This window comes from Oncorhynchus keta, chromosome 17 (assembly GCF_023373465.1).
Source record: "Oncorhynchus keta strain PuntledgeMale-10-30-2019 chromosome 17, Oket_V2, whole genome shotgun sequence".
Lineage (NCBI taxonomy): Eukaryota > Metazoa > Chordata > Actinopteri > Salmoniformes > Salmonidae > Oncorhynchus > Oncorhynchus keta.
In genome coordinates, this window is record NC_068437.1 from 50,650,602 (window position 1) to 50,677,787 (window position 27,186).

Below are 27,186 nucleotides of genomic sequence, written 5' to 3' on the forward strand. Positions count from 1 at the left end.
ACAAATACTATTTGAACCCAGGTCTGCTATGGTATACAACAGGTCATAGGACAGCTGGAGATGCATTAGTAGTCCAGTTTATACAATTCAGCCCCTACAAAACAAGCCAATGTATCTGCTACAGGTTCAATATTGATACCCTCCCCAGGTCCTTCAGTTGTCAATCTTTCAGGTATCTCAGATGTCAGTCTTTCAGATGTAACAAATGCTGTACGAACGCTAAGTTATCTAATAGACAGCTAAGCACTGCCACTGTTGACTGGAAAAAGCTTCACTACATCTACTGTGTAACAGTGTTGCTATGGGTTGCAGTAATGACTTTGATCTCGGAAGCACCTGTACACGTCATGCAGAAAGAAATTCTAGCTGCAATTAACTAAAGCAGGAATTCAAAATTATAATTATTTTATAGTCCAGCGTATCCAGTTATAATGTATCGCTTATAGCGCATACAGTAAATGTCCAGTAGCTAGAAAACCGAGAAAAGCCAGGCAGGACGCGCCCATGGTACCTTTGCTGACAACCTGTCTGACATTATAGCGGAATGAGGTCCTGACGTTTTGAAATTACAATGAACCCAGCGATCTATATCTCCTGCCGTACGTAATGAATAATAATGAAAAGGCATATTCATCTTGCAGGGATTGGACTGTTGGAAGTGGGGAGCTGGCTCTTTTTTTTAGCTTAATAAATTATCAGGAAAGGACAAGCGAATAGCCCCTAAAATAACCACCTCTAATGGTATCGATATTATGCCACCGGTAGGCAATTTTATACGTTCAAGGTTTTATGAATGGCATAATTAATTAAGCACACAGGTGTTTAATCATCCGTAATGTGGATCAAATACAATCACACTATCCCTCCCCTCAAAAACCATGCAGCCAGCGCTCTGATCTGTCTGTCTGTTGAAGAAAAAAATGCATGCCTCTAATTTCACCCAGAATAACGTTTTCCATCAACGTGAAAACAGCATCCCTTCAAGATCATCTCTAAAATCTCAGTTTTGCAGTTGGGAAGAATAGAACGAGAACGCATGTTGCACAAACTTGTCAAAATTGTCTACGATTCTGCATTGCGGTAGGTTCCATCACTACATTCCCATCCTAATCACTGGAAACAACACTGATTCCCTCGCTTTTGCCCATTGCTGCATAGACCCAGATTTTCTAGAAATAATCAAATAAGACATAGAATCAATGAAGCTGTTCATCTTCTTACCTGCAAAAGCAGACGATCCGTCCGTCCGATTAACCTTCAAGACTCACACCTGGATCAACAGCACTGCATCTCCGGGCGCTCAGGAGCTCAGATCCGGGAAGAAACTGACAGGCAGCAGAGTCTCTACCGCGTCCTCTTCGATTGGATGGAGGGCTATGACATTAGGACATGGGGGGGTGCGCTATTTCATTGGGCGACCGGAGAAGCCATCCAGTCCAAAATGTGTTTGTTTCAGAACAAACGACGTAGCGGACTCATAGCTGAGTGTTGTTTTAGTTATTCTGCACTGTGATCATCATATCTTTTAGTTTCAGCATTAGCTGTAATCTAGGTTAGATGACAGCAACACTTCAATGAGAAAGTGTTGTGTAGGCTATGCATTAGCCTATTATATTTGAGAATGGCGTTGCCTGAAGCATTCTACATGATTAAAGAGAAGATATGGGTGTGCCATGTCTCCACTACATCATTATGCGCTTAGATAAAGTGAAAGGCCTTGTGTCGCATTTCAAACAACTGGGAACTCAGGAACTGGAAACTCGGAAATCTCAAACTTCCGACTTCATTGCGTTCAAAATAACTGGGAACTCTGAAAAAAAAAATCAAATCAAATGTTATTGGTCACATATAAGTGTTTAGTAGATGCTATTGCAAGTGTAGCGAAATGCTTGTTCTTCTAGTTCGACAGTGCAGCAATATCTAACAAGTAATGTCTAACAATTTCCCAACAAATACCTAATACACACAAATCTAAGTAAAGGAATAGAATAAAACATATATATATGTATATATATATATATATATATATATATGTATACTGTATTCTGTTCTAGTATAGAACAGAATACAGTATACATTATACATATGAGATGAGTAATGCAAGATATGTAAACATTATTAAAGTGTCATTATTAAAGTGTCTAGTGTTCCATTTATTAAAGTGGCCAATGATTTCAAGTCTGTATGTAGGCAGCAGCCTCTCTGTGCTAGTGATTCTAAATCTGAATTCCAACTCGGGAACCCGGGCCTCATTCTAGAGCTCCAACTTTCCAACCTGAAGATCACTGACGTCATGATTTTACCTCTTAATTTTTAGGGTTCACAGTTGTTTTGAATGTGGCAAGTGACATGGATGTCGTCATGCAGACTGTCACATACCAAATCAAGATTAGCAGAGGTCACAAGTAATTTTTTTTAAACACACAAGGGCAGGCTACCTATGAGGAGGCACTGGGCTGCTGTGGGCCCAGACAAGTGTCTTCGCTGCATTCCATCCCAGTCACATGGGAAAACAATTTATTGTCTCGATATATCAAATCCTAATAAGCAATGGTGAGCAGTAGTCGATTGTCACATGTAATGGTCCTGTAGAGAGAGAGAGAGAGACAGTAAATCTCAGTAAGACCAAAATAATGGTGTTCCAAAAAGGTCGAGTCACCAGGACCACAAATACAAATTCCATCTCGACACTGTTGCCCTAGAGCACACAAAAACTATACATACCTTGGCCTAAACATCAGCGCCACAGGTAACTTCCACAAAGGTGTGAACGATCTGAGAGACAAGGCAAGAAGGGCATTCTATGCCATCAAAAGAAACATAAATTTCAACATACCAATTAGGATTTGGCTAAAAATACTTGAATCAGTCATAGAGCCCATTGCCCTTTATGGTTGTGAGGTCTGGGGTCCGCTCACCAACCAAGACTTCACAAAATGGGACAAACACCAAATTGAGACTCTGCACGCAGAATTCTGCAAAAATATCCTCCGTGTACAACGTAAAACACCAAATAATGCATGCAGAGCAGAATTAGGCCGATACCCACTAATTATCAAAATCCAGAAAAGAGCCATTAAATTCTACAACCACCTAAAAGGAAGCGATTCACAAACCTTCCATAACAAAGCCATCACAAACAGAGAGATGAACCTGGAGAAGAGTCCCCTAAGCAAACTGGTCCTGGGGCTCTGTTCACAAACACAAACACACCCTACAGAGCCCCAGGACAACAGCACAATTAGACCCAACCAAATCATGAGAAAACAAAAAGATAATTACTTAACACATTGGAAAGAATTAACAAAAAACAGAGCAAACTAGAATGCTATTTGGCCCTACACAGAGAGTACACAGCGGCAGAATACCTGACCACTGTGACTGACCCAAAATTAAGGAAAGCTTTGACTATGTACAGACTCAGTGAGCATAGCCTGCTATTGAGAAAGGCCGCCGTAGGCAGACATGGCTCTCAAGAGAAGACAGGCTATGTGCTCACTGCCCACAAAATGAGGTGGAAACTGAGCTGCACTTCCTAACCTCCTGCCCAATGTATGACCATATTAGAGAGACATATTTCCCCCAGATCACACAGATCCACAAAGAATTCGAAAACATATCCAATTTTGAAAAACTCCCATACCTACTGGGTGAAATTCCACAGTGTGCCATCACAGCAGCAAGATTTGTGACCTGTTGCCACGAGAAAAGGGCAACCAGTGAAGAACAAACACCATTGTAAATACAACCCATATTTATGCTTATTTATTTTATCTTGTGTCCTTTAATTATTTGTACATTGTGTGTATATGTATGTGTATGTATGTATATGTATGTATATATGTATGTATATATGTATATATATATATATATGTATATATGTATGTATATGTATATGTATGTGTATGTATATATATATATATATATATATATATATATAATATGACATTTGTAATGTCTTTACTGTTTTGAAACTGTTGTATGTGTAATGTTTACTGTTAATTTTTGTTGTTTTTCACTTTATATATTCACTTTGTATGTTGTCTACCTCACTTGCTTTGGCAATGTTAACACATGTTTCCCATGCCAATAAAGCCCTTGAATTGAATTGAATTGAATTGAGAGAGAGAGAGAGAGAGAGAGAGAGAGAGAGAGAGAGAGAGAGAGAGAGAGAGAGAGAGAGAGAGAGCGACAGACCACGTATTCACCCTGCACACCCTAATTGACAAAGAAACAAAACAAAGGCAAAGTCTTGTCATGCTTTGTTGATTTCAAAAAAGCTTTCGACTCAATTTGGCATGAGGGCCTGCTATACTAATTGATAGAAAGTTGTGTTGGGGGGAAAAAACATACGACATTATAAAATCAATGTACACAAACAAGTGTGCTGGCAAAATTGGCAAAAAAACACACATATTTATTTTCACAGGACCGTGGGGTGAGACAGGGATTCAGCTTAAGCCCCACCCTCTTTAACAAATATATAAACAAATTGAGGGCACAAGAGGGCACTAGAACAGTCTGCAGCACCCGGCCTCACCCTACTAGAATCTGAAGTCAATTGTCTACAGTTTGCTGATGTAACGGATGTGAAACGGCTAGCTTAGTTAGCGGTGTGCGCTAAATAGCGTTTCAATCGGTTACGTCACTTGCTCTGAGACCTTGAAGTACTAGTTCCCCTCGCTCTGCAAGGGCCGAGGCTTTTGTGGAGCGATGGGTAACGATGCTTCGAGGGTGACTGTTGTCGTTGTGTGCAGAAGGTCCCTGGTTCGCGCCCGGGTATGGGCGAGGGGACGGTTTAAAAGTATACTGTCACACTGATGATCTGTCTTTATTCTCTTGGAACGTTTGTGAGTGTAATGTTTACTGTTAATTTGTCTATTGTTTATTATCTACTTCACTTGCTATGGCAATGTAAACATATGTTTCCAATACCAATGAAGCCCGTAAATTGAACTTGTCTTTAATTAAGAGAAAAAGAGCCAGAGAGAGAGAGTGGGTGAGATGGGAGACATTTACATTTACATTTAAGTCATTTAGCAGACGCTCTTATCCAGAGCGACTTACAAATTGGTGCATTCACCTTATGACATTGAGTGGAACAGCCACTTTACAATAGTGCATCTAAATCTTTTAAGGGGGGGTGGGTGAGAAGGATTACTTTATCCTATCCTAGGTATTCCTTAAAGAGGTGGGGTTTCAGGTGTCTCCGGAAGGTGGTGATTGACTCCGCTGTCCTGGCGTCGTGAGGGAGTTTGTTCCACCATTGGGGGCCAGAGCAGCGAACAGTTTTGACTGGGCTGAGCGGGAACTGTACTTCCTCAGTGGTAGGGAGGCGAGCAGGCCAGAGGTGGATGAACGCAGTGCCCTTGTTTGGGTGTAGGGCCTGATCAGAGCCTGGAGGTACTGAGGTGCCGTTCCCCTCACAGCTCCGTAGGCAAGCACCATGGTCTTGTAGCGGATGCGAGCTTCAACTGGAAGCCAGTGGAGAGAGCGGAGGAGCGGGGTGACGTGAGAGAACTTGGGAAGGTTGAACACCAGACGGGCTGCGGCGTTCTGGATGAGTTGTAGGGGTTTAATGGCACAGGCAGGGAGCCCAGCCAACAGCGAGTTGCAGTAATCCAGACGGGAGATGACAAGTGCCTGGATTAGGACCTGCGCCGCTTCCTGTGTGAGGCAGGGTCGTACTCTGCGGATGTTGTAGAGCATGTACCTACAGGAACGGGCCACCGCCTTGATGTTAGTTGAGAATGACAGGGTGTTGTCCAGGATCACGCCAAGGTTCTTAGCGCTCTGGGAGGAGGACACAATGGAGTTGTCAACCGTGATGGCGAGATCATGGAACGGGCAGTCCTTCCCGGGAGGCAGAGCAGCTCCGTCTTGCCGAGGTTCAGCTTGGTGGTGATCCGTCATCCACACTGATATGTCTGCCAGACATGCAGAGATGCGATCGCCACCTGGTCATCAGAAGGGGAAAAGGAGAAGATTAATTGTGTGTCGTCTGCATAGCAATGATAGGAGAGACCATGTGAGGTTATGACAGAGCCAAGTGACTTGGTGTATAGCGAGAATAGGAGAGGGCCTAGAACAGAGCCCTGGGGGACACCAGTGGTGAGAGCGCGTGGTGAGGAGACAGATTCTCGCCACGCCACCTGGTAGGAGCGACCTGTCAGGTAGGACGCAATCCAAGCGTGGGCCGCGCCGGAGATGCCCAACTCGGAGAGGGTGGAGAGGAGGATCTGATGGTTCACAGTATCGAAGGCAGCCGATAGGTCTAGAAGGATGAGAGCAGAGGAGAGAGAGTTAGCTTTAGCAGTGCGGAGCGCCTCCGTGATACAGAGAAGAGCAGTCTCAGTTGAATGACTAGTCTTGAAACCTGACTGATTTGGATCAAGAAGGTCATTCTGAGAGAGATAGCGGGAGAGCTGGCCAAGGACGGCACGTTCAAGAGTTTTGGAGAGAAAAGAAAGAAGGGATACTGGTCTGTAGTTGTTGACATCGGAGGGATCGAGTGTAGGTTTTTTCAGAAGGGGTGCAACTCTCGCTCTCTTGAAGACGGAAGGGACGTAGCCAGCGGTCAGGGATGAGTTGATGAGCGAGGTGAGGTAAGGGAGAAGGTCTCCGGAAATGGTCTGGAGAAGAGAGGAGGGGATAGGGTCAAGCGGGCAGGTTGTTGGGCGGCCGGCCGTCACAAGACGCGAGATTTCATCTGTAGAGAGAGGGGAGAAAGAGGTCAGAGCACAGGGTAGGGCAGTGTGAGCAGAACCAGCGGTGCCGTTTGACTTAGCAAACGAGGATCGGATGTCGTCGACCTTCTTTTCAAAATGGTTGACGAAGTCATCTGCAGAGAGGGAGGAGGGGGAGGGGAGGAGGATTCAGGAGGGAGGAGAAGGTGGCAAAGAGCTTCCTAGGGTTAGAGGCAGATGCTTGGAATTTAGAGTGGTAGAAAGTGGCTTTGGCAGCAGAGACAGAGGAGGAAAATGTAGAGAGGAGGGAGTGAAAGGATGCCAGGTCCGCAGGGAGGCGAGTTTTCCTCCATTTCCGCTCGGCTGCCCGGAGCCCTGTTCTGTGAGCTCGCAAAGACTCGTCGAGCCACGGAGCGGGAGGGGAGGACCGAGCCGGCCTGGAGGATAGGGGACATAGAGAGTCAAAGGATGCAGAAAGGGAGGAGAGGAGGGTTGAGGAGGCAGAATCAGGAGATAGGTTGGAGAAGGTTTGAGCAGAGGGAAGAGATGATAGGATGGAAGAGGAGAGAGTAGCGGGGAGAGAGAGCGAAGGTTGGGATGGCGCGATACCATCCGAGTAGGGGCAGTGTGGGAAGTGTTGGATGAGAGCGAGAGGGAAAAGGATACAAGGTAGTGGTCGGAGACTTGGAGGGGAGTTGCAATGAGGTTAGTGGAAGAACAGCATCTAGTAAAGATGAGGTCGAGCGTATTGCCTGCCTTGTGAGTAGGGGGAAGGTGAGAGGGTGAGGTCAAAAGAGGAGAGGAGTGGAAAGAAGGAGGCAGAGAGGAATGAGTCAAAGGTAGACGTGGGGAGGTTAAAGTCGCCCAGAACTGTGAGAGGTGAGCCGTCCTCAGGAAAGGAGCTTATCAAGGCATCAAGCTCATTGATGAACTCTCCGAGGAACCTGGAGGGCGATAAATGATAAGGATGTTAAGCTTGAAAGGGCTGGTAACTGTGACAGCATGGAATTCAAAGGAGGCGATAGACAGATGGGTAAGGGGAGAAAGAGAGAATGACCACTTGGGAGAGATGAGGATCCCGGTGCCACCACCCCGCTGACCAGAAGCTCTCGGGGTGTGCGAGAACACGTGGGCGGGCGAAGAGAGGGAGTAGGAGTAGCAGTGTTATCTGTGGTGATCCATGTTTCCGGCAGTGCCAAGAAGTCGAGGGACTGGAGGGAGGCATAGGCTGAGATGAACTCTGCCTTGTTGGCCGCAGATCGGCAGTTCCAGAGGCTACCGGAGACCTGGAACTCCACGTGGGTCGTGCATGCTGGGGCCACCAGATTAGGGTGGCCGCGGCCACGCGGTGTGGAGCGTTTGTATGGTCTGTGCAGAGAGGAGAGAACAGGGATAGACAGACACATAGTTGACAGGCTACAGAAGAGGCTACGCTAATGCAAGGAGATTGGAATGACAAGTGGACTACACGTCTCGAATGTTCAGAAAGTTAAGCTTACGTAGCAAGAATCTTATTGACTAAAATGATTAAAATGATACAGTACTGCTGAAGTAGGCTAGCTGGCAGTGGCTGCGTTGTTGACACTACACTAATCAAGTCGTTCCGTTGAGTGTAATAGTTTCTACAGTGCTGCTATTCGGGGGCTAGCTGGCTAGCTAGCAGTGTTGATTACGTTACGTTGCGTTAAAAGAACGACAATAGCTGGCTAGCTAACCTAGAAAATCGCTCTAGACTACACAATTATCTTTGATACAAAGACGGCTATGTAGCTAGCTATGTTGAGACGTTGAGAGAGAGAGATAGAGATAGAGAGAGACAGAGTGAAGAAGGAGAAGAGAAGAATCATGTGACCAGGGAGGGGGTGTGTTGTAAAGGTTTCTCCCTCCCGTTTCCAAATCACAATCCACATGGGACATGTGTGTGTGTTCAGTGTGTGAGAGACATACACAGTGATTATGAGAGCCACCATGACTGTATTATCTTGTTCCTTTATGTTGATATTTTACCTGGAAGTTAACAGAGGCTTGCCAGTGTTACGGTTTTCTTCCGTCGAAGGAGAGTCGGACCAAAATGCAGCATGGTTAGTTCGATACATCTTTAATGAAGGAAAAAACAAACAATACAAAAACAACAAACGGAACGTGAAAACCTATACAGCCTATCTGGTGAACACTAACACAGAGACAGGAACAATCACCCATGAAATACTCAAAGAATATGGCTGCCTAAAATATGGTTCCCAATCAGAGACCACGATAATCACCTGCCTCTGATTAAGAACTGCCTCAGGCAACCATAGACTTTCCTGGACAACACTACTCAGCCACAATCCCAATACCTACTAAAACCCCAATACAAAAACACACCACAAAATAAACCCATGTCACACCCTGGCCTGACCAAATAAAGAAAGAAAACACAAAATACTAAGACCAAGGCGTGACAGCAAGCAGGATAGTTATGAGGATTACTTGCAAAATCTTATATTCTGAGACCATATACAGTGGGTCAAAAAAGTATTTAGTCAGCCACCAATTGTGCAAGTTCTCCCACTTAAAAAGATGAGAGAGGCCTGTAATTTTCATCATAGGTACACTTCAACTATGACATACAAAATGAGAAAAAGAAATCCAGAAAATCACATTGTAGGATTTTTTATGATTTTTTTTTGCAAATTATGGTGGAAAATAAATATAGACTGGAGGTGTGTTTTTGGGTCATTGTTCTGCTGAAAAACAAATTATAGTCCCACTAAGCTCAAACCAGATGGGAGGACGTGTCCCTGCAGAATGCTGTGGTAGCCATACTGGTTAAATAAATCACAGACAATGTCACCAGCAAAACACCATCATACCTCCTCCATGCTTCACAGTGGGAACCACACATGCAAAGATCATCCTTTCACCTACTCTGCGTCTTACATAGACATGGCTGTTGGAACCAAAAATCTAAAATATCGACTCATCAGACAAAAGGACAGATTTCCACTGGTCTAATGTCCGTTGCTCGTGTTTCTTGGCCCAAGCAAGTCTCTTCTTATTATTGGTGACCTTCAGTAGTGGTTTCTTTGCAGCAATTCGACCATGAAGGCCTGGTTCACGCAGTCTCCCCAGAACAGTTGATGTTGAGATGTGTCTGTTACTTGAACTCTGTGAAGCATTTATTTGGGCTGCAATCTGAGGTGTAGTTAACTCTAATGAGCTTATCCCCTGCAGCGGAGATAACTCTTGGTCTTCCTTTCCTCTGGCGGTCCTCATGAGAGCCAGTTTCATCATAGCGCTTGATGGTTTCTGCAACTGTACTTGAAGAAACTTTGACTGCCTTCATGTCTTAAAGTAAGGATGGACTGTCATTTGTCTTTTCTTATTTGAGCTGTTCTTGCCATAATATAGACTTGGCCTTTTGACAAATAGGGCTATCTTCTGTATACCACACCTACCTTGTCACAACACAACTGATTGGCTTAAATGCATTCAGAAAATAAATTCCACAAATGAACTTTTAACAAGGCACACATGTTAACTGAAATGCGTTCCAGGTGACTACCTCATGAAGCTAGTTGAGAAAATGCCAAGAGTGTGCAAAGCTGTCACCAAGGCAACGGGTGGCTACTTTGAAGAATCTGGAATCAAAAATATATTTAGATTTGTTTGACACTGTCACGGTTTTCATGTGGTGAAAGAGAGTCGGACCAAACTGCAGCGTGTATATTGCGATCCATGTTTAATCACACAACGTAACACAATTCCAAAACTCTACAAAACAATAAACGTAGTGAAAACCGAAACAGCCTTAACTGGTGCAAACTAACACAGACTAAGGACATCAAGACACTAAGGACAATCACCCACGACAAACTCAAAGAATATGGCTGCCTAAATATGGTTCCCAATCAGAGACAACGATAAGCACCTGCCTCTGATTGAGAACCACTCCAGCCAGCCATAGACTTTGCTAGACAACCCCACTAGCTACAATCCCAAATCCATACACACCAAAACCCCAAGACAAAACACACCACAATACAAAAACTCCATGCCACACCCTGGCCTGACCCAATACATGAAGAAAAACACAAAATACTTAGACCAGGGCGTGACAGACACTTTTTTGGTTACTACATGATTCCATGTGTTGTTTCATAGTATTGACGTCTTCACTATTATTCTACAATGTAAAATAGTACAAATAAAGATAAACCCTTGGATGAGTAGGTGTGTCCAAACCTTTGACTGGTACTGTAAATACTGCATTCAGAAAGTATTCAGACCCCTTGACTTTTTCCACATTTTGTTACTTTACAGACTTATTCTAAAATGGATTATTTTTTATTGCCTGCATCAATCAACACACAATACCCCATAACGACAAAGCAAAAACAGGTTTTTAGAAATGTTACTGAAACATCACATTTACATAAGTATTCAGACCCTTTACTCAGTACTTGTTGAAGCACCTTTGGCAATGAGTACAGCCTCTAGTTGTAAAGAGTGCACTGAGAATCGGGAAGGAAGTTCAGGGAGTGAGTGTTTGAATAAAGAAATGAAACAATAAACACGTAACACAATCAACACACCGAAAACAGAGTCAATAGCACCTGAGGAAAGAACCAAGGGGAGGTGACAGATATAGGGAAGATAATCAAGGAGGTGATGGAGTCCAGGTGAGTGTCATGAGACGCAGGAGCGCGAGACGATGGTGGCAGGTGTGCGGAATAATCAGCAGCCTGATGTCCTAGAGGCCGGAGAGGGAGTATACGTGACAATAGTCTTCTTGGGTATGACGCTACAAGTTGTATTTGGGGAGTTTCTCCCATTCTTCGCTGCAGATCTTCTTAGAGATGACCAAGGCCCTTGTAACGGCTTTCTTCCTGGGAAGGAGAGGCGGACCAAAACGCAGTGTGGTTATAGTTCATGGTTCTTTGATAAGAAAACTCAAACATGAACAAACTACAAAACAATAAACGTGAAAACCAAAACAGCCCTATCTGGTGCAGTAAACACAAAGACAAGAAACAATCACCCACAAAATACCCAAAGAATATGGCTCCCAATCAGAGACAACGATAAACACCTGCCTCTGATTGAGAACCAATACAGGCAACCATAGACTTACCGAGACACCTAAAAGAACACAACCTCATAAATCTACAAAAAACCCTAGACAAGACAAAACACATAAATCCCCCATGTCACACCCTGACCTAACCAAAATAATAAAGAAAACAAAGATAACTAAGGCCAGGGCGTGACAGCCCTTCTCTTCCGATTGCTCAGTTTGGCCGGGTGGCCAGGTCTAGAAAGAGTCTTGGTGGTTCCAAACTTCTTAAATTTAAGAATGATGGAGGCCACTATGTTCTTGGTGACCTTCAATGCTGCAGACATTTTTTGGTACCCTTCCTCAGATCTGTGCCTCGACACAATCCTGTCTCGGAACTCTATGGACAATTACTTCAACCTCAAGGTTTGGTTTTTGCTCTGACATGCACTGTCAACTGTGGGACCTTATATAGACAGGTGTGTGCCTTTCCAAATCATGTCCAATCAATTGAATGTACCACAGGTGGACTCTAACCAAGTTGTAGAAACATTTCAAGGATGATCAAGGGAAACAGGATGCTCCTGAGCTCAATTTCGAGTCTCATAGCAAAGTGTCTGAATATTTATGTAAATAGGGTATTTCAGTTGCAAAAATGTCTGAAACCCTGTTTTTGATTTGTCATTATGGGGTATTGTGTGTAAAAAAAAACTATTTAAGCTATTTTAGAATAAGGCTGGAACGTAACAAAATGTGGAAAAAGCTGAAGGGTCTGAATGTTTTCCGAATGCCCTGTTTACTCTGAAGGTTCAGACGGTTGGGTCTGGACAGATGTGAGTGTCTTGGGTCACCACTCATCAGCTATATGGACATGTCACAGAGCAATCATAAACAATTATCATCTCCATCTCTCAAACCTGTGGTGGAAAAGGGCACATTTACATATGGACACAAAGAACCAGACTCTTCATGTCAGGAACAGACGCTCCTCTCAATCACACTACAGAAGGAGAGAGAGAGAGAGAGAGAGAGAGAGAGAGAGAGAATCATGTGGAAAGAAGCCGTGTCTTCTTATTTTTCTTCCTGTTAAAAACAGGGGATGCACAGCCTGTCATGGAACATATATCACAGGTTCTCAGTTGATCAGAAACCATGTAAACCAGCTGGACAGACAGGGAGGAAGTGGCAACAGCAGGGAATGAATGGCTAATGGGTGTAGTGGCAGACACACTGTCGACACACAGGCTCTGATCAGTCCTCAGAGGATTGGGAGGATAGGGGGAGGAGAGAGGAGATGGGGTAGGAAGGTGTTGAGGGGTTGGGAGAGGGGATGGGGAAGAGAGTGAAGATAGGGGTGGGGTAGAAGAGGGGAAGGATATGGAAGAGATGGAGAGGGGAACGGTGAGAGGTAGGACAGGAGGGTTGGGGTTATACAGTCGATATTAGAGGCTTGGGAAAGAGATGAAGGTAAATAGAGGGAAGGAATGGGGTTGGGGTTGTAGTGTTGAAGAGGGCAGCTGCTGTTTTGGTGGTAATTAGCACAAATAAACACAAAGAAAATATGATTCTGTTGCCATGAAAATGAATGATTTTGGTAGTTTATTTACTGGTAGTATTGTTAGGAAAATGACAGTTGGCCCAGAACAGTTTCATTTCAAAAACTAAAATCACTGTATTTGGGACAAATCATTGACTAAAACCTAAACCTCAACTAAATATTGTAATGAATAAGAAAGTTGAGGTGACTAATCTGCTTGGAGTAACCCTGGATTGTAAAACTGTCATGGTCAAAACCTAATGATACAACAGTAGCTAAGATGGGGAGAAGTCTGTACATAATAAAGCGATGCTCTGCCTTCTTAACAACACTATCAACAAGGCAGGTCCTACAGGCCCTTGTTTAGTCCACCTGGACTACTGTTCAGTCGTGTGGTCAGGTGCCACCAAAAAGGACTTAGGAAAATTACAACTGGCCCAGAACAGGGCAGCACGGCTGGCCATGGATGTACACAGATAACTAACATTAATAATATGCATGGTTCTCTGTACAATCTCTCCTGGCTGAAAGGGGAGGAGAGATTGACTTCATCACTACTTGTTTTTGTAAGTATTGACATGTTGAATGCACCGAGTTGTAGTTGTCTGTCTAAACTACTAGCACACAGCTCAGACACCCATGCTTACCCCACAAGACATGACACCAGAGGTCTCTTCACAGGCCCCAAGTCCAGAACAGACTATGGGAGGCATACAGTACTACATAGAGCCATGACTACATGGAACTCTATTCCACATCAAGTAACTCACTCAAGCAGTAGAATCAGATGTTAAAAAACAAATAAATACACCTTATAGAACAGCAGGGTCTGTGAAGAGCCACAAACACAGACACGCATATACACACAGAATATAACGTACGCACAATACACACACATACAGATAGATGTCGTGTTGTAGATGCAGTATGTGGGCTGAGGGCCCACACTCAATGTGTTGCCAAATGTAATGTGTGGTTTTTAATTGTACACAACATCAGGGACACCTTCCTAATATTGAGAAGAGCCTCAATTCTTCGAAGCATGGACTTTACAAGTCGTCGATAGCGTTCCACAGGGATGCTGGTCCATGTTTACTTCAATGCTTCCCACAGTTGTGTCAAGTTGGCTGAATGTCCTCTGAGTAATGTTGCGGGACCACAGGAAGAGTAGCTGCTGTCTTGGCAAGAACTACAGGGGATCCAAAGTAAGTACAAATAGTTATTATGAAAATATTGTCTGATACATTTTTTATCCATTTTGGTAATAGTATACTAGTTTGGAATGTATACCACTCTACTTGGCAAGCTTGTACATTTACAGTGGGAATATAATGAGACTGTGATGTTTCTTCTCATTAGTATGATTGCCTGTTAATCACTAGGTGGCAGTAAAGGCTAGAAAACTCATCTGTAATGTTGGGAGATCACATGACGGGCTACAAATGACAAATACCATCTGGCTTGGTACCTGTGAGAGGACAGCAGATCATTACACTTGTATGTATTGATGAGACATTATAGAGCTTGTTTTTTTAAATTCATATTTTAATGCCTTCTTATTTTGGACCTTTCATTTGGTTCTCGGTACATTCAGGAATGTTTGAGTTGCTGGTCTATGTACTGCTATAAATACTGTGAACACACCGGTGAAATAATTACGCTCAATAAATTTCCCAGCGGAAAGAGAAGCCCCATCCACCTAAATTAACAGAAGGTAAAGTATCCCTGCCAAACAGAGAAGTGGTCCAAGAGCCACCAGACATCCACCAGACGTCCACACTTCAGTGTATAGTGCTGTGTTGTGTGGGTACTTGCGTGAGTGACTGTGTTTGTGTGACCGCATATACCAGACGGTGTGTGTGTTCCCTCCCAATTACATCCATATACATGCCCATAATGGGGACGGAAGTCTCAACAAGGGATCGCCAACAGACAGCTGAACTATCATGTTTTATCAGGACTTTCTCTCTCTCTCTCTGTCTGTGACTCTCTATCTCTCTGTCTGTAACTCTCTATCTCTCTCTCTCTGTAACTCTCTCTCTCTGTGACTCTCTCTCTCTCTCTCTCTCTCTGTGACTCTCTCTCTCTCTCTCTCTCTGTAACTCTCTCTCTCTGTGACTCCCTCTCTCTCTCTCTCTCTCTCTGTGACTCTCTATCTCTCTCTGTCAGTGTGACTCTCTATCTCTCTCTCTCTGTGACTCTCTCTCTCTCTGTGACTCTCTCTCTCTCTCTCTGTCTCTCTCTATCTCTCTCTCTCTCTCTGTGATGCTATATCTCTCTCGGTCTGTGACTCTCAATCTATCTCTCATCTCTCTCTGTCTGTGACTCTATCTGTGTGTGTGTGTGTGTGTGTGTGTGTGTGTGTGTGTGTGTGTTGTGTGACTCTGTGTGTCCCACTCTGTCTGTGACTCTCTATCTCACCCTCTCTGCCTGTCTGTGACTCTCTGTATCTCCCGCTCTGTCTGTGACTCCCCCTCTGTCTGTGACTCTCTCTCTCACCTCTCTCTCTCTCTCTCTCTCTGACTCTCTCTGTCTGTCTGTGACTCTCTGTATCTCCCGGTCTGTCTGTGACTATCTATCGTTCTGTCTGTGACTCTCTATCTCTCTCTGTCAGTCTGTGACTCTCTATCTCTCTCTCTGTGACTGTGTGTGACTATCTCTCTCTGTCTGTCTGTGACTATAATATATCTCCATTTAGGTCTGTCTTTGACTATCCAAAGCGACTTACAGTCATGTGACTGCATACATTCTACGTCTGTCAGTCTGTGACTCCCACTACCCTGTCTGTGTACAAGCGCCATCTCTACCAACTGTACAGAAGGACTATGCGTGACTCTATCTCTTTCTTCGTCTGTTTGTGACTATATCTCATTCTCTCTCTGTAACTATATATCTATCTCTCCCTCTCTGTCTGTCTGTGACTCTATCCCTGTCTCTCCCTCTATGTCTGTGACTTTCGATCTCACTCTCTATCTGCGTGTGACTCTCTCTCACTCTGTCTCTGTGACTGTCTATCTCCCTCTGTCTGTCTATGACACTGTCTCTCTCTCTCTGTCTCTGTCCGTCACTCTCTCTCCCTCTCTGTCTGTCTGTGACACACTCTCTCTCTCTCTCTCTCTCTCTCTCTGTCTGTCTGTCTGTCTGTCTGTCTGTCTGTCTGTCTGTCTGTCTGTCTGTCTGTCTGTCTGTCTGTCTGTCTGTTTGTGACTCTCTCTCTCTCTGTCTATCTTTGACTCTATCTCTCTCTCTCTCTCTGCCTGTGTGTGATTCTCTCAATTCAATTCAATTCAATTCAAGGGCTTTATTGGCATGGGAAACGTGTTAGACGTGAGGTAGATAATATATAAAGTGAATATATAAAGTGAAATAAACAATAAATATTAACAGTAAACATTACACATACAGAAGTTTCAAAACAATAAAGACATTTCAAATGTCATATTATATATATACAGTGTTTTAACAATGTACAAATGGTAAAGGACACAATATAAAATAAATAAGCATAAATATGGGTTGTATTTAGAATTGTGTGTGTTCTTCACTGGTTGCCCTTTTCTCGTGGCAACAGGCCACAAATCTTGCTGCTGTGATGGCACACTGTGGAATTTCACCCAGTAGATATGGGAGTTTATCAAAATTGGATTTGTTTTCGAATTCTTTGTGGATCTGTGTAATCTGAGGGAATTGCGTCTCTCTAATATGGTCATACATTGGGCAGGAGGTTAGGAAGTGCAGCTCAGTTTCCACCTCATTTTGTGGGCAGTGAGCACATAGCCTGTCTTCTCTTGAGAGCCATGTCTGCCTACGGCGGCCTTTCTCAATAGCAAGGCTATGCTCACTGAGTCTGTACATAGTCAAAGCTTTCCTTAATTTTGGGTCAGTCACAATGGTCAGGTATTCTGCCGCTGTGTACTCTCTGTGTAGGACCAAATAGCATTCTAGTTTGCTCTGTTTTTTTGTTAATTCTTTCCAATGTGTCAAGTAATTATCTTTTAGTTTTCTCATGATTTGGTTGGGTCTAATTGTGCTGCTGTCCTGGGGCTCTGTAGGGTGTGTTTGTGTTTGTGAACAGAGCCCCAGGACCAGCTTGCTTAGGGGATTCTTCTCCAGGTTCATCTCTCTGTAGGTGATGGCTTTGTTATGGAAGTTTTGGGAATCGCTTCCTTTTAGGTGGTTATATAATTTAAACGCTCCTTTCTGGATTTTGATCATTAGTGGGTATCGGCCTAATTCTGCTCTGCATGCATTATTTGGTGTTCTACGTTGTACACGGAGTATATTTTTGCAGAATTCTACGTGCAGAGTCTCAATTTGGTGGTTGTCCCTTTTTGTGAAGTCTTGGTTGGTGAGCGGACCCCAGACCTCACAACCATAAAGGGCAATGGGCTCTATGACTGATTCAAGTATTTTTAGCCGAATCCTAATTGGTATGTTGAAATTTATGTTCCTTTTGATGGCATAGAATGCCCTTCTTGCCTTGTCTCTCTCTCTCTGTGCAACTCTATCTCCCTCACTCCCTGTCTGTGTGTGACTATCTCTCTCTCTCTCTCTCTCTCTCTCTCTCTCTCTCTCTCTCTCTCTCTCTCTCTCTCTCTCTCTCTCTCTCTCTCTCTCTCTCTCTCTCTCTCTCTCTCTCTCTCTCTCTCTCTGTGACTCTCTATCCATCTCTCCCTCTCTCTCCCTCTATGTGACTCTATTAATTTCTCTCTCTCTCTCTCTGTGACTCTATCTCCCTCTCTCTCCCTCCAGTTTACAGTGAGGCAAGCAGCAGACTTCATAAGACTCAGCAGCCTGGCTCACAGCATGTTATTGGTGTATTTTAGGAGGGACTCCTCCTCCTACCTTTTCCTGTCAGGGAGAGTCTGGTTCTGGGCCCTGAGGGGGCTTGTAAACTGACGTGTGTTTTCATTTCACCCAAGTTCCCTCGGGAAGTCCTTCATCGCTAAAAATATCCCAGGTTTAAGCACCCCAATGTGTTTAGCATTCTTTTCATGACAAAATATAGCCTCTCACCAAAACACACTTACACACACCTTACCCCCCAGCTCTGTGAAGGTGTGAAACACACTTACACACACCTTACCCCCCAGCTCTGTGAAGGTGTGAAACACACTTACACACAACTTACCCCCCAGCTCTGTGAAGGTGTGAAACACACTTACACACACCTTACCCCCCAGCTCTGTGAAGGTGTGAAAACACACTTACACACACCTTATCCCCCAGCTCTGTGAAGGTGTGAAAACACACTTACACACACCTTACCCCCCAGCTCTGTGAAGGTGTGAAACACACTTACACACACCTTATCCCCCAGCTCTGTGAAGGTGTGAAACACACTTACACACACCTTACCCCCCAGCTCTGTGAAAGTGTGAAAACATCGTCCTCTATTCCCATTGCCAATGGCTTGGTCTGTAGTGGAGCAAACCACACTGCTGCTATGAGATTATCATGATTAAATCAATCATGAGACGCCAGCAAAAATCGGCTTTCCATTTATCTGACTTTCATTTATCTGACTCATTTATCTCTATGTCCATCCCTTATATTTAGACTCAGAATTAAGTGGTTTAACATTGTATTTTCAGGCCAACCATGGCTACAAGTAGAACACAAAACAAGTAGAACACAAAACAATTGGAACACAAAACAAGTAGAACACAAAACAATTAGAACACAAAACAAGTAGAACACAAAACAAGTCGAACACAAAACAATTAGAACACAAAACAAGTAGAACACAAAACAATTAGAACACAAAACAATTAGAACACAAAACAAGTAGAACACAAAACAATTAGAACACAAAACAAGTAGAACACAAAACAATTAGAACACAAAACAAGTAGAACACAAAACAATTAGAACACAAAACAATTGGAACACAAAACAATTAGAACACAAAACAATTAGAACACAAAACAATTAGAACACAAAACAATTAGAACACAAAACAAAAACACAAAACAAGAAACACAAAACAATTGGAACACAAAAAGTAGAACAAAACAATTAAACACAAAACAATAGAACACAAAACAAGTAGAACACAAAACAAGTAGAACACAAAACAAGTAGAACACAAAACAAGTAGAACACAAAACAAGTAGAACACAAAACAATTGGAACACAAAACAATTAGAACACAAAACAATTAGAACACAAAACAATTAGAACACAAAACAAGTAGAACACAAAACAAGTAGAACACAAAACAAGTAGAACACAAAACAAGTAGAACACAAAACAATTAGAACACAAAACAAGTAGAACACAAAACAAGTAGAACACAAAACAAGTAGAACACAAAACAATTAGAACACAAAACAAGTAGAACACAAAACAATTAGAACACAAAACAAGTAGAACACAAAACAAGTAGAACACAAAACAAGTAGAACACAAAACAAGTAGAACACAAAACAATTGGAACACAAAACAAGTAGAACACAAAACAATTAGAACACAAAACAATTAGAACACAAAACAATTAGAACACAAAACAATTTGAACCCAAAACAATTTGACATAAACAGTTGCATTCATGAGTTTTGACAAATGTCAATAAAAAAATAAGGTCCACCAAAGAGAAAACCTGATCAAAATGAATTGATATGAAGCTGTAAGTACAGAAATGGTTTGCTCAGTGGGAAATGAATATCCAACTAGTCAGTGACAACTGTGTGGAGTTTGTGACAGTAACTATGTGATCTTATTACAGTATTATAGACACTATGTCCTGGGATTTCCTATGATGTTCTGTTGAAGAACCCCTTACAGTATTATAGACACTATGTCCTGGGATTTCCTATGATGTTCTGTTGAAGAAGCCCTTACAGTATTATAGACACTATGTCCTGGGATTTCCTATGATGTTCTGTTGAAGAACCCCTTACAGTATTATAGACACTATGTCCTGGGATTTCCTATGATGTTCTGTTGAAGAAGCCCTTACAGTATTATAGACACTATGTCCTGGGATTTCCTATGATGTTCTGTTGAAGAAGCCCTTACAGTATTATAGACACTATGTCCTGGGATTTCCTATGATGTTCTGTTGAAGAAGCCCTTACAGTATTATAGACACTATGTCCTGGGATTTCCTATGATGTTCTGTTGAAGAACCCCTTACAGTATTATAGACACTATGTCCTGGGATTTCCTATGATGTTCTGTTGAAGAAGCCCTTACAGTATTATAGACACTATGTCCTGGGATTTCCTATGATGTTCTGTTGAAGAAGCCCTTACAGTATTATAGACACTATGTCCTGGGGTTTCCTATGATGTTCTGTTGAAGAAGCCCTTACAGTATTATAGACACTATGTCCTGGGATATCCTATGTTCTGTTGAAGAGCCTCATACCTTCTAATGACTGGAGTGTGGTCTGTGAGTATCATAGATAAAAAGTCTCCGTTTTTCATAAATAGCTTTTTGTAGCTCAAACCATTCGACTCTACAGACGTTTTGTATAAAATACCCATCCCTGGGCCCCTTCGGGATCTGCCCTCGTCTCACACACTGTTCTAGCTCATCTCCCGTTAATCACACAGACTAATGATTGGTATATGTTGATACAGAAGACTAATACAACGCTACAACCAAGAAGTCTGTAACTCAACGTCCAAAATGGGACTCATTTGGGTTAATACAGTATAATGTAATATTTAGGGGACCATTTTGTAGCTCTTGCTGTATAATTGCCTTCATCAGATACGTTACCTTGGTCCTAACAGAGAACGCTCGATGCTCCGGTTGCTTGCAGGGCAGAAGAACAGTCAGAATGAAGCTTTACAGTAGAAAATAGAACTGACATCAAAGCAGATCAATATATTTTATTCATTCATTATATTTCCACTTCATTCTTGCACTAAGTGGAGAAACTTAAATATAAATGAAAAGAGACATAAATTGTTAGTAAAAACCTTGAAACTGTTTTTGAATAAGAATACAACCGTTTTGCAATACTGTCACAGAGTGGATGAGTTTGGTAGACTTTGTGCTGAATAACCCACTTGAAGCAGAATACCACAATGTTATATATAGTACTTATCAAACACTCCAATGTACATTAAATCTCAATGTTTACTGAGTACTGTATGGTTTCATTTAATACAGAGAAGTGACATTTCAGAAACACACAACTATATTTCTGACAAATGAAAAAAAAAACATTTTGAACTCATGGGCAACATTTTGTCCTGTTAGTTACAATAAAGTACAATGTTCACAGCTAAGAAAAAAGAAAGAAAAACAAAATAATACATATATATATATATATATATATATAGTAGCCTATATTGAACACAGCTCTCTCAAACTATTTCATGCAGTTCTTCCTTTCAGGTTGTCATCGAATTTTGTAATTTAGGTGAACCATCCCTTTATCCCTTTAAGCTCTTCCAGCTGTGTTTCTCTGTACATTCAAAATGATATATTTACAAATTCAACAAATAATCAACATTTCTGTAAAAAAACAACAACAACGTAAAACTTGATGCAAGTTAAGAAAAGAAAATAGCTTGCGAACCCTTGTCACCTCAAATGTACTTCATACTTGTGAGCACCTCTTTCCTAGCATGACTAATATCCCCTCAACAACAGCACACACGTGCACACGGACACACGCACCACAAGAAGAGCCATAAAGGGCACCATCTGTCAAGAAGAGGCATAAGGTCACCATCAGGGGAGATCATGTGAGTTGCAACCACAGGAAATGAGGTCACACGCAGGTCAAAGGTCATGAGGATGACGTCATGAGGGCGTGTATAGCATCAGCATTTGCATTCGCAGCAAAAGAATACTACATTTAGGAGCTCTCTGTCTGCATATACATACTGTGCAAAATCCTGCACTGTAAATTCAACCTTTACCTTTGTTACTGTAAATTCAACCTTTACTTTTGTTACTGTAAATTCAACCTTTACCTTTGTTACTGTTAATTCAACCTTTCACTGTTAATATAAATTCAACCTTTACCTTTGTTACTGTAAATTCAACCTTTACCTTTGTTACTGTTAATTCAACCTTTCACTGTTAATATAAATTCAACCTTTACCTTTGTTACTGTAAATTCAACCTTTACCTTTGTTACTGTTAATTCAACCTTTACCTTTGTTACTGTAAATTCAACCTTTATCTTTGTTACTGTAAATTCAACCTTTACCTTTGTTACTGTAAATTCAACCTTTACCTTTGTTACTGTAAATTCAACCTTTACCTTTGTTACTGTCTTGCAAAAATACATAGAATAATAGCCATACATTTAGTAACTCATTTCACCACTAGGTCCACCAAGACATTGATGCCTCTTTATGGTGGCCCTGAGGGACAAAAAGCACCTCTAACATACACAATAATATCAAGATAATGCTTTGACTGTAAAAACAATATGGTAAATGATACAAATGTGAACCGCATAGTAGCCCAAGATAGACAATGTCTTCCGTGTATAATATACTAATTAGTGTTCATCTCAATATGTTAATATATGTATGTACATCATCTCAGGATTTCCATGCACTGTATAAGAATCGTAGTCCTCCAGGAGTATCTAGTATCTCCAATGTGTATCTTATGTGTCTGTGACAGCAGGGTGGTTCTCATTGGTGGTTCTGGGTGCAGATGGGTGGGGCATGTAATGATGATGATGATGATGATAAGCCACACGATGATGTGATTGCCCTGTGATATGGGGGGATGGAACAGTCACCACAGTGTCTCCTATTGGCTGGGAGGATAAACGTCTAATTAGCTATAAGAATCCGCAACGCTGCCTAGTGGCCTAGCTACACAAAAAAGTTGCATATACTGTAGCGCCAACTAGTGGCCTGGCTGACCAGTTGACTGGCTACACAAAGGAGTTCATAGTGGTTGTGTTAACCGGGGAGTGGGCCTCAGCAGTTTCCCTGATGGAGCTCTTTCCACTGTACTGCCCAATAAAAGACCCATCCTCGTTGAACTGTCCATCTCCACCTCCATAGTCAACTAAACTTTCGTCACTGCTGTCCCTGTGCACCGTCCCGTTAGAAGGTGTGCGGCTCCCTTTTAACGGCTTATGGTCCTCAGTGTCACTAGGAGAAAAGGACATGCAGGTGTTATGATGACATGAGAATGTAAACAAGGAGTTTAGTGCGTGGCCTTTTTTCTTTTAGATGGAACGTTGAAGGGCTGCCAATTCATTTTAGTTTGATTTCCCAGGTCAAATTACCTTTGGTAGTTTTGTAATTCCCTTATTAATATGGAAAGTAGGATTAATATGGAAAGTAGGATAGCCTAAGGCCTGATCCAGTGATCTAGCCCATCAGTCTACAATTTTAGTTACTTATGATAATATTGTATAAATACTTAAATATTTACTCAAATAGTACTACATCTGATAGTCATTAACATTTCTGTCCACTGCAGCAGATTCATTTTCTGTAGCAGAATTTACTTTGCCCCAAGTCTAAAACAAAAATGAGAGACATGATCGATTAGTTGGTTCCATCACGCAAAAGGGGAATTCAAGCAAAATCATACCTGTTCTGAATTCCTCATGAAAGCATAACATGAGGTGGAAAATAATAACATGTGCTGTGTTGCTCGACACAAACTTTTATCACCAACAAAGGTTGCAATGAAAAACAGAAAATCCAAGGCAATGATATAAATAAACACATATGAAAAGCACATTTTCAGCCAAATGACTCAAAGCAAAAAAAAATACAAATTATTACAATTTTGCAAACAAATGAAGAAACAGCAAATAACGTTTTCTTTTTTTTTAAAACATTAGTTAGACAACATTGAAATCGATGTGAGGTTATGATTCCTGACTGTGAATAGCAGGTGAACAATCCTTCATAAAGCTTCACTAATGATTATTAATAATTTACTACATGTGTTATTAACATTCATAACAGGTTATGTCAGCTTATATCACAATGAATAAAAATGACTACCGGGACCAGGATACAATCTACAGTTAACTGATCAAAATCACTGCATATGATATGTTATAACATCACTGTGTAGGTTTTATGACACCTCATAACCGTTTAGAAGACACATAAGGACAGTGGTGTAATCCTGGGATGGATTTTACAACAGGCCCTTTTCACCAAGTGGCTTTAGTTACTGTTTATCTAACAGACATGACAGTATAGCAGCTCTTTGGTTCCTCCTCTCACACCAGTCTAGCAGTACCCTTCCTTACCTTGCCTGACACCTAGCAGTACCCTTCCTTACCTTGCCTGACACCTAGCAGTACCCTTCCTTACCTTGCCTGACACCTAGCAGTACCCTTCCTTACCTTGCCTGACACCTAGCAGTACCCTTCCTTTCCTTGCCTGACACCTAGCAGTACCCTTCCTTACATTGCCTGACACCTAGCAGTACCCCTCCTTACCTTGCCTGACACCTAGCAGTACCCCTCCTTACCTTGCCTGACACCTAGCAGTACCCCTCCTTACCTTGCCTGACACCTAGCAGTACCCTTCCTTTCCTTGCCTGACACCTAGCAGCACCCTTCCTTACCTTGCCTGACACCTAGCAGTACCCTTCCTTACCTTGCCTGACACCTAGCAGTACCCTTCCTTACCTTGCCTGACACCTAGCAGTACCCTTCCTTACCTTGCCTGACACCTAGCAGTACCCTTCCTTTCCTTGCCTGACACCTAGCAGTACCCTTCCTTACCTTGCCTGACACCTAGCAGTACCCTTCCTTACCTTGCCTGACACCTAGCAGTACCCTTCCTTACCTTGCCTGACACCTAGCAGTACCCTTCCTTACCTTGCCTGACACCTAGCAGGACCCTTCCTTACCTTGCCTGACACCTAGCAGTACCCTTCCTTACCTTGCCTGACACCTAGCAGTACCCTTCCTTACCTTGCCTGACACCTAGCAGTACCCTTCCTTACCTTGCCTTACACCTAGCAGTACCCTTCCTTACCTTGCCTGACACCTAGCAGTACCCTTCCTTACCTTGCCTGACACCTAGCAGTACCCTTCCTTACCTTGCCTGACACCTAGCAGTACACATCCTTATACACAGAGTGAGGAAGAGCATATAGAATGATCAGAGAGTGAGCGATACATAACCCCTTTACTCCTCATCAACACACACTCACACACACACACACACACACACACACACACACACACACACACACACACACACACACACACACACACACACACACACACACACACACACACACACACACACACACACACACACACACACACACACACACACAGGGATCACTATATAGTAGTATAAACAGATCCTTTCATTGCAGTATTGAAAGTTTTAAAATGGGAAAATTGTTTTCATCTGTACACAGAACTAGTTTTGCAGACTCCATACTAGACTGACTATCATGTACACTTGGTAACCCAAGCTATCTGTGTTTTACTGTGCCCTTCTATGTCTAAGCATAAGGCAGCCACTAACATAGCAGTATGTATCTTTCTTTAACAATATGAGCTTTGAGATTATTTTATGTAATGAAAATGGCTATACAAGTTAAATAAATGTGAAATAATAACATCTCATTACACCTGTAAGTGTAGACGCTGGTGCTCAATGTCAACAGTTACATCACACAGTACAGGACTTACTGCAGTCACACCAGAACAGGTCAGTAGAGTAAGGTGGTTATAGTACAGGACTTACTGCAGTCACACCAGAACAGGTCAGTAGAGTTAGGTGGTTATAGTACAGGACTTACCGCAGTCACACCAGAACAGGTCAGTAGAGTTAGGTGGTTATAGTACAGGACTTACTGCAGTCACACCAGAACAGGTCAGTAGAGTTAGGTGTTTATAGTACAGGACTTACTGCAGTCACACCAGAACAGGTCAGTAGAGTTAGGTGGTTATAGTACAGGACTTACTGCAGTCACACCAGAACAGGTCAGTAGAGTTAAGGTGGTTATAGTACAGGACTTACTGCAGTCACACCAGAACAGGTCAGTAGAGTAAGGTGGTTATAGTACAGGACTTACTGCAGTCACACCAGAACAGGTCAGTAGAGTTAGGTGGTTATAGTACAGGACTTACTGCAGTCACACCAGAACAGGTCAGTAGAGTTAGGTGGTTATAGTACAGGACTTACTGCAGTCACACCAGAACAGGTCAGTAGAGTTAGGTGGTTATAGTACAGGACTTACTGCAGTCACACCAGAACAGGTCAGTAGAGTTAGGTGGTTATAGTACAGGACTTACTGCAGTCACACCAGAACAGGTCAGTAGAGTTAGGTGTTTATAGTACAGGACTTACTGCAGTCACACCAGAACAGGTCAGTAGAGTTAGGTGTTTATAGTACAGGACTTACTGCAGTCACACCAGAACAGGTCAGTAGAGTTATGTGGTTATAGTACAGGACTTACTGCAGTCACACCAGAACAGGTCAGTAGAGTTAGGTGGTTATAGTACAGGACTTACTGCAGTCACACCAGAACAGGTCAGTAGAGTTAGGTTGTTATGTCTCTATTGACATAAAGCTCTAGTCCACCTTGGTTGGAATAATGGCATCGATGGAAAGTTTGATATTTCTTCACAAAGGCACTCTATATCATACATTTAGCCTTGTGATATATTGTATAATACTTGTTTTTTGAACGATATAAACTCTGTTATATTGTCTATTATTTTCTTATTTGAATGGACAGATTAGGGTTTCTCTCATGTTAGGATCACAAACTAGATAGAGTTATGACGTGGGCAGAATAACAATAGCATTTTGCCTTGTATAAACTTTAAATAGCATCCTTTTAGCCCTGGGATTGACAGTACTCTCAGTGTTGGCCATGTCCCTGCAACAGTAGCTTCATACTGGATAACATATACTGTACATATCTCGGATTTCATCCAATACAATACTGCCTACAGTCATTTTCTTATAAGATCTTCACCACATCACGCACATCA

At 42.4% G+C, this 27,186-nt stretch overlaps 2 protein-coding genes and 1 long non-coding RNA gene across 16 annotated transcripts in view; 1 reads left to right on the forward strand and 2 right to left on the reverse strand.

Moving 5' to 3' along the window:
- The window catches only part of LOC118376716 (contactin-1a-like), a 180,764-nt gene extending 179,363 nt beyond the window's left edge, over positions 1-1,401 (reverse strand). Inside the window, exon 1 of the mRNA XM_052466325.1 lies at positions 1,222-1,401. The gene's annotated coding sequence lies outside the window, so the exon portion shown is untranslated. The remainder of the gene's footprint in view (positions 1-1,221) is intronic.
- Positions 1,402-21,087: 19,686 nt separating this feature from the next.
- The window catches only part of LOC118377633 (neuronal cell adhesion molecule-like), a 182,303-nt gene continuing 176,204 nt past the window's right edge, over positions 21,088-27,186 (reverse strand). The window contains exon 32 of the mRNA XM_052466345.1: positions 21,088-23,343. Coding sequence (XP_052322305.1) covers positions 23,121-23,343 — 223 coding nt within the window. The 3' untranslated portion in view covers positions 21,088-23,120. The remainder of the gene's footprint in view (positions 23,344-27,186) is intronic.
- Positions 25,783-26,845, forward strand: LOC127908334 (uncharacterized). 14 transcript variants are annotated; one of them, XR_008066862.1, is made up of 4 exons: positions 25,783-26,072; positions 26,184-26,444; positions 26,555-26,623; positions 26,679-26,845. It is a non-coding gene; the product is annotated as an uncharacterized LOC127908334 (long non-coding RNA). The 14 variants fall into 14 exon arrangements; XR_008066858.1 differs by having other exon boundaries at positions 25,783-25,948; positions 26,004-26,127; positions 26,184-26,499; positions 26,610-26,845; XR_008066863.1 differs by having other exon boundaries at positions 25,842-25,893; positions 26,004-26,127; positions 26,184-26,499; positions 26,610-26,845.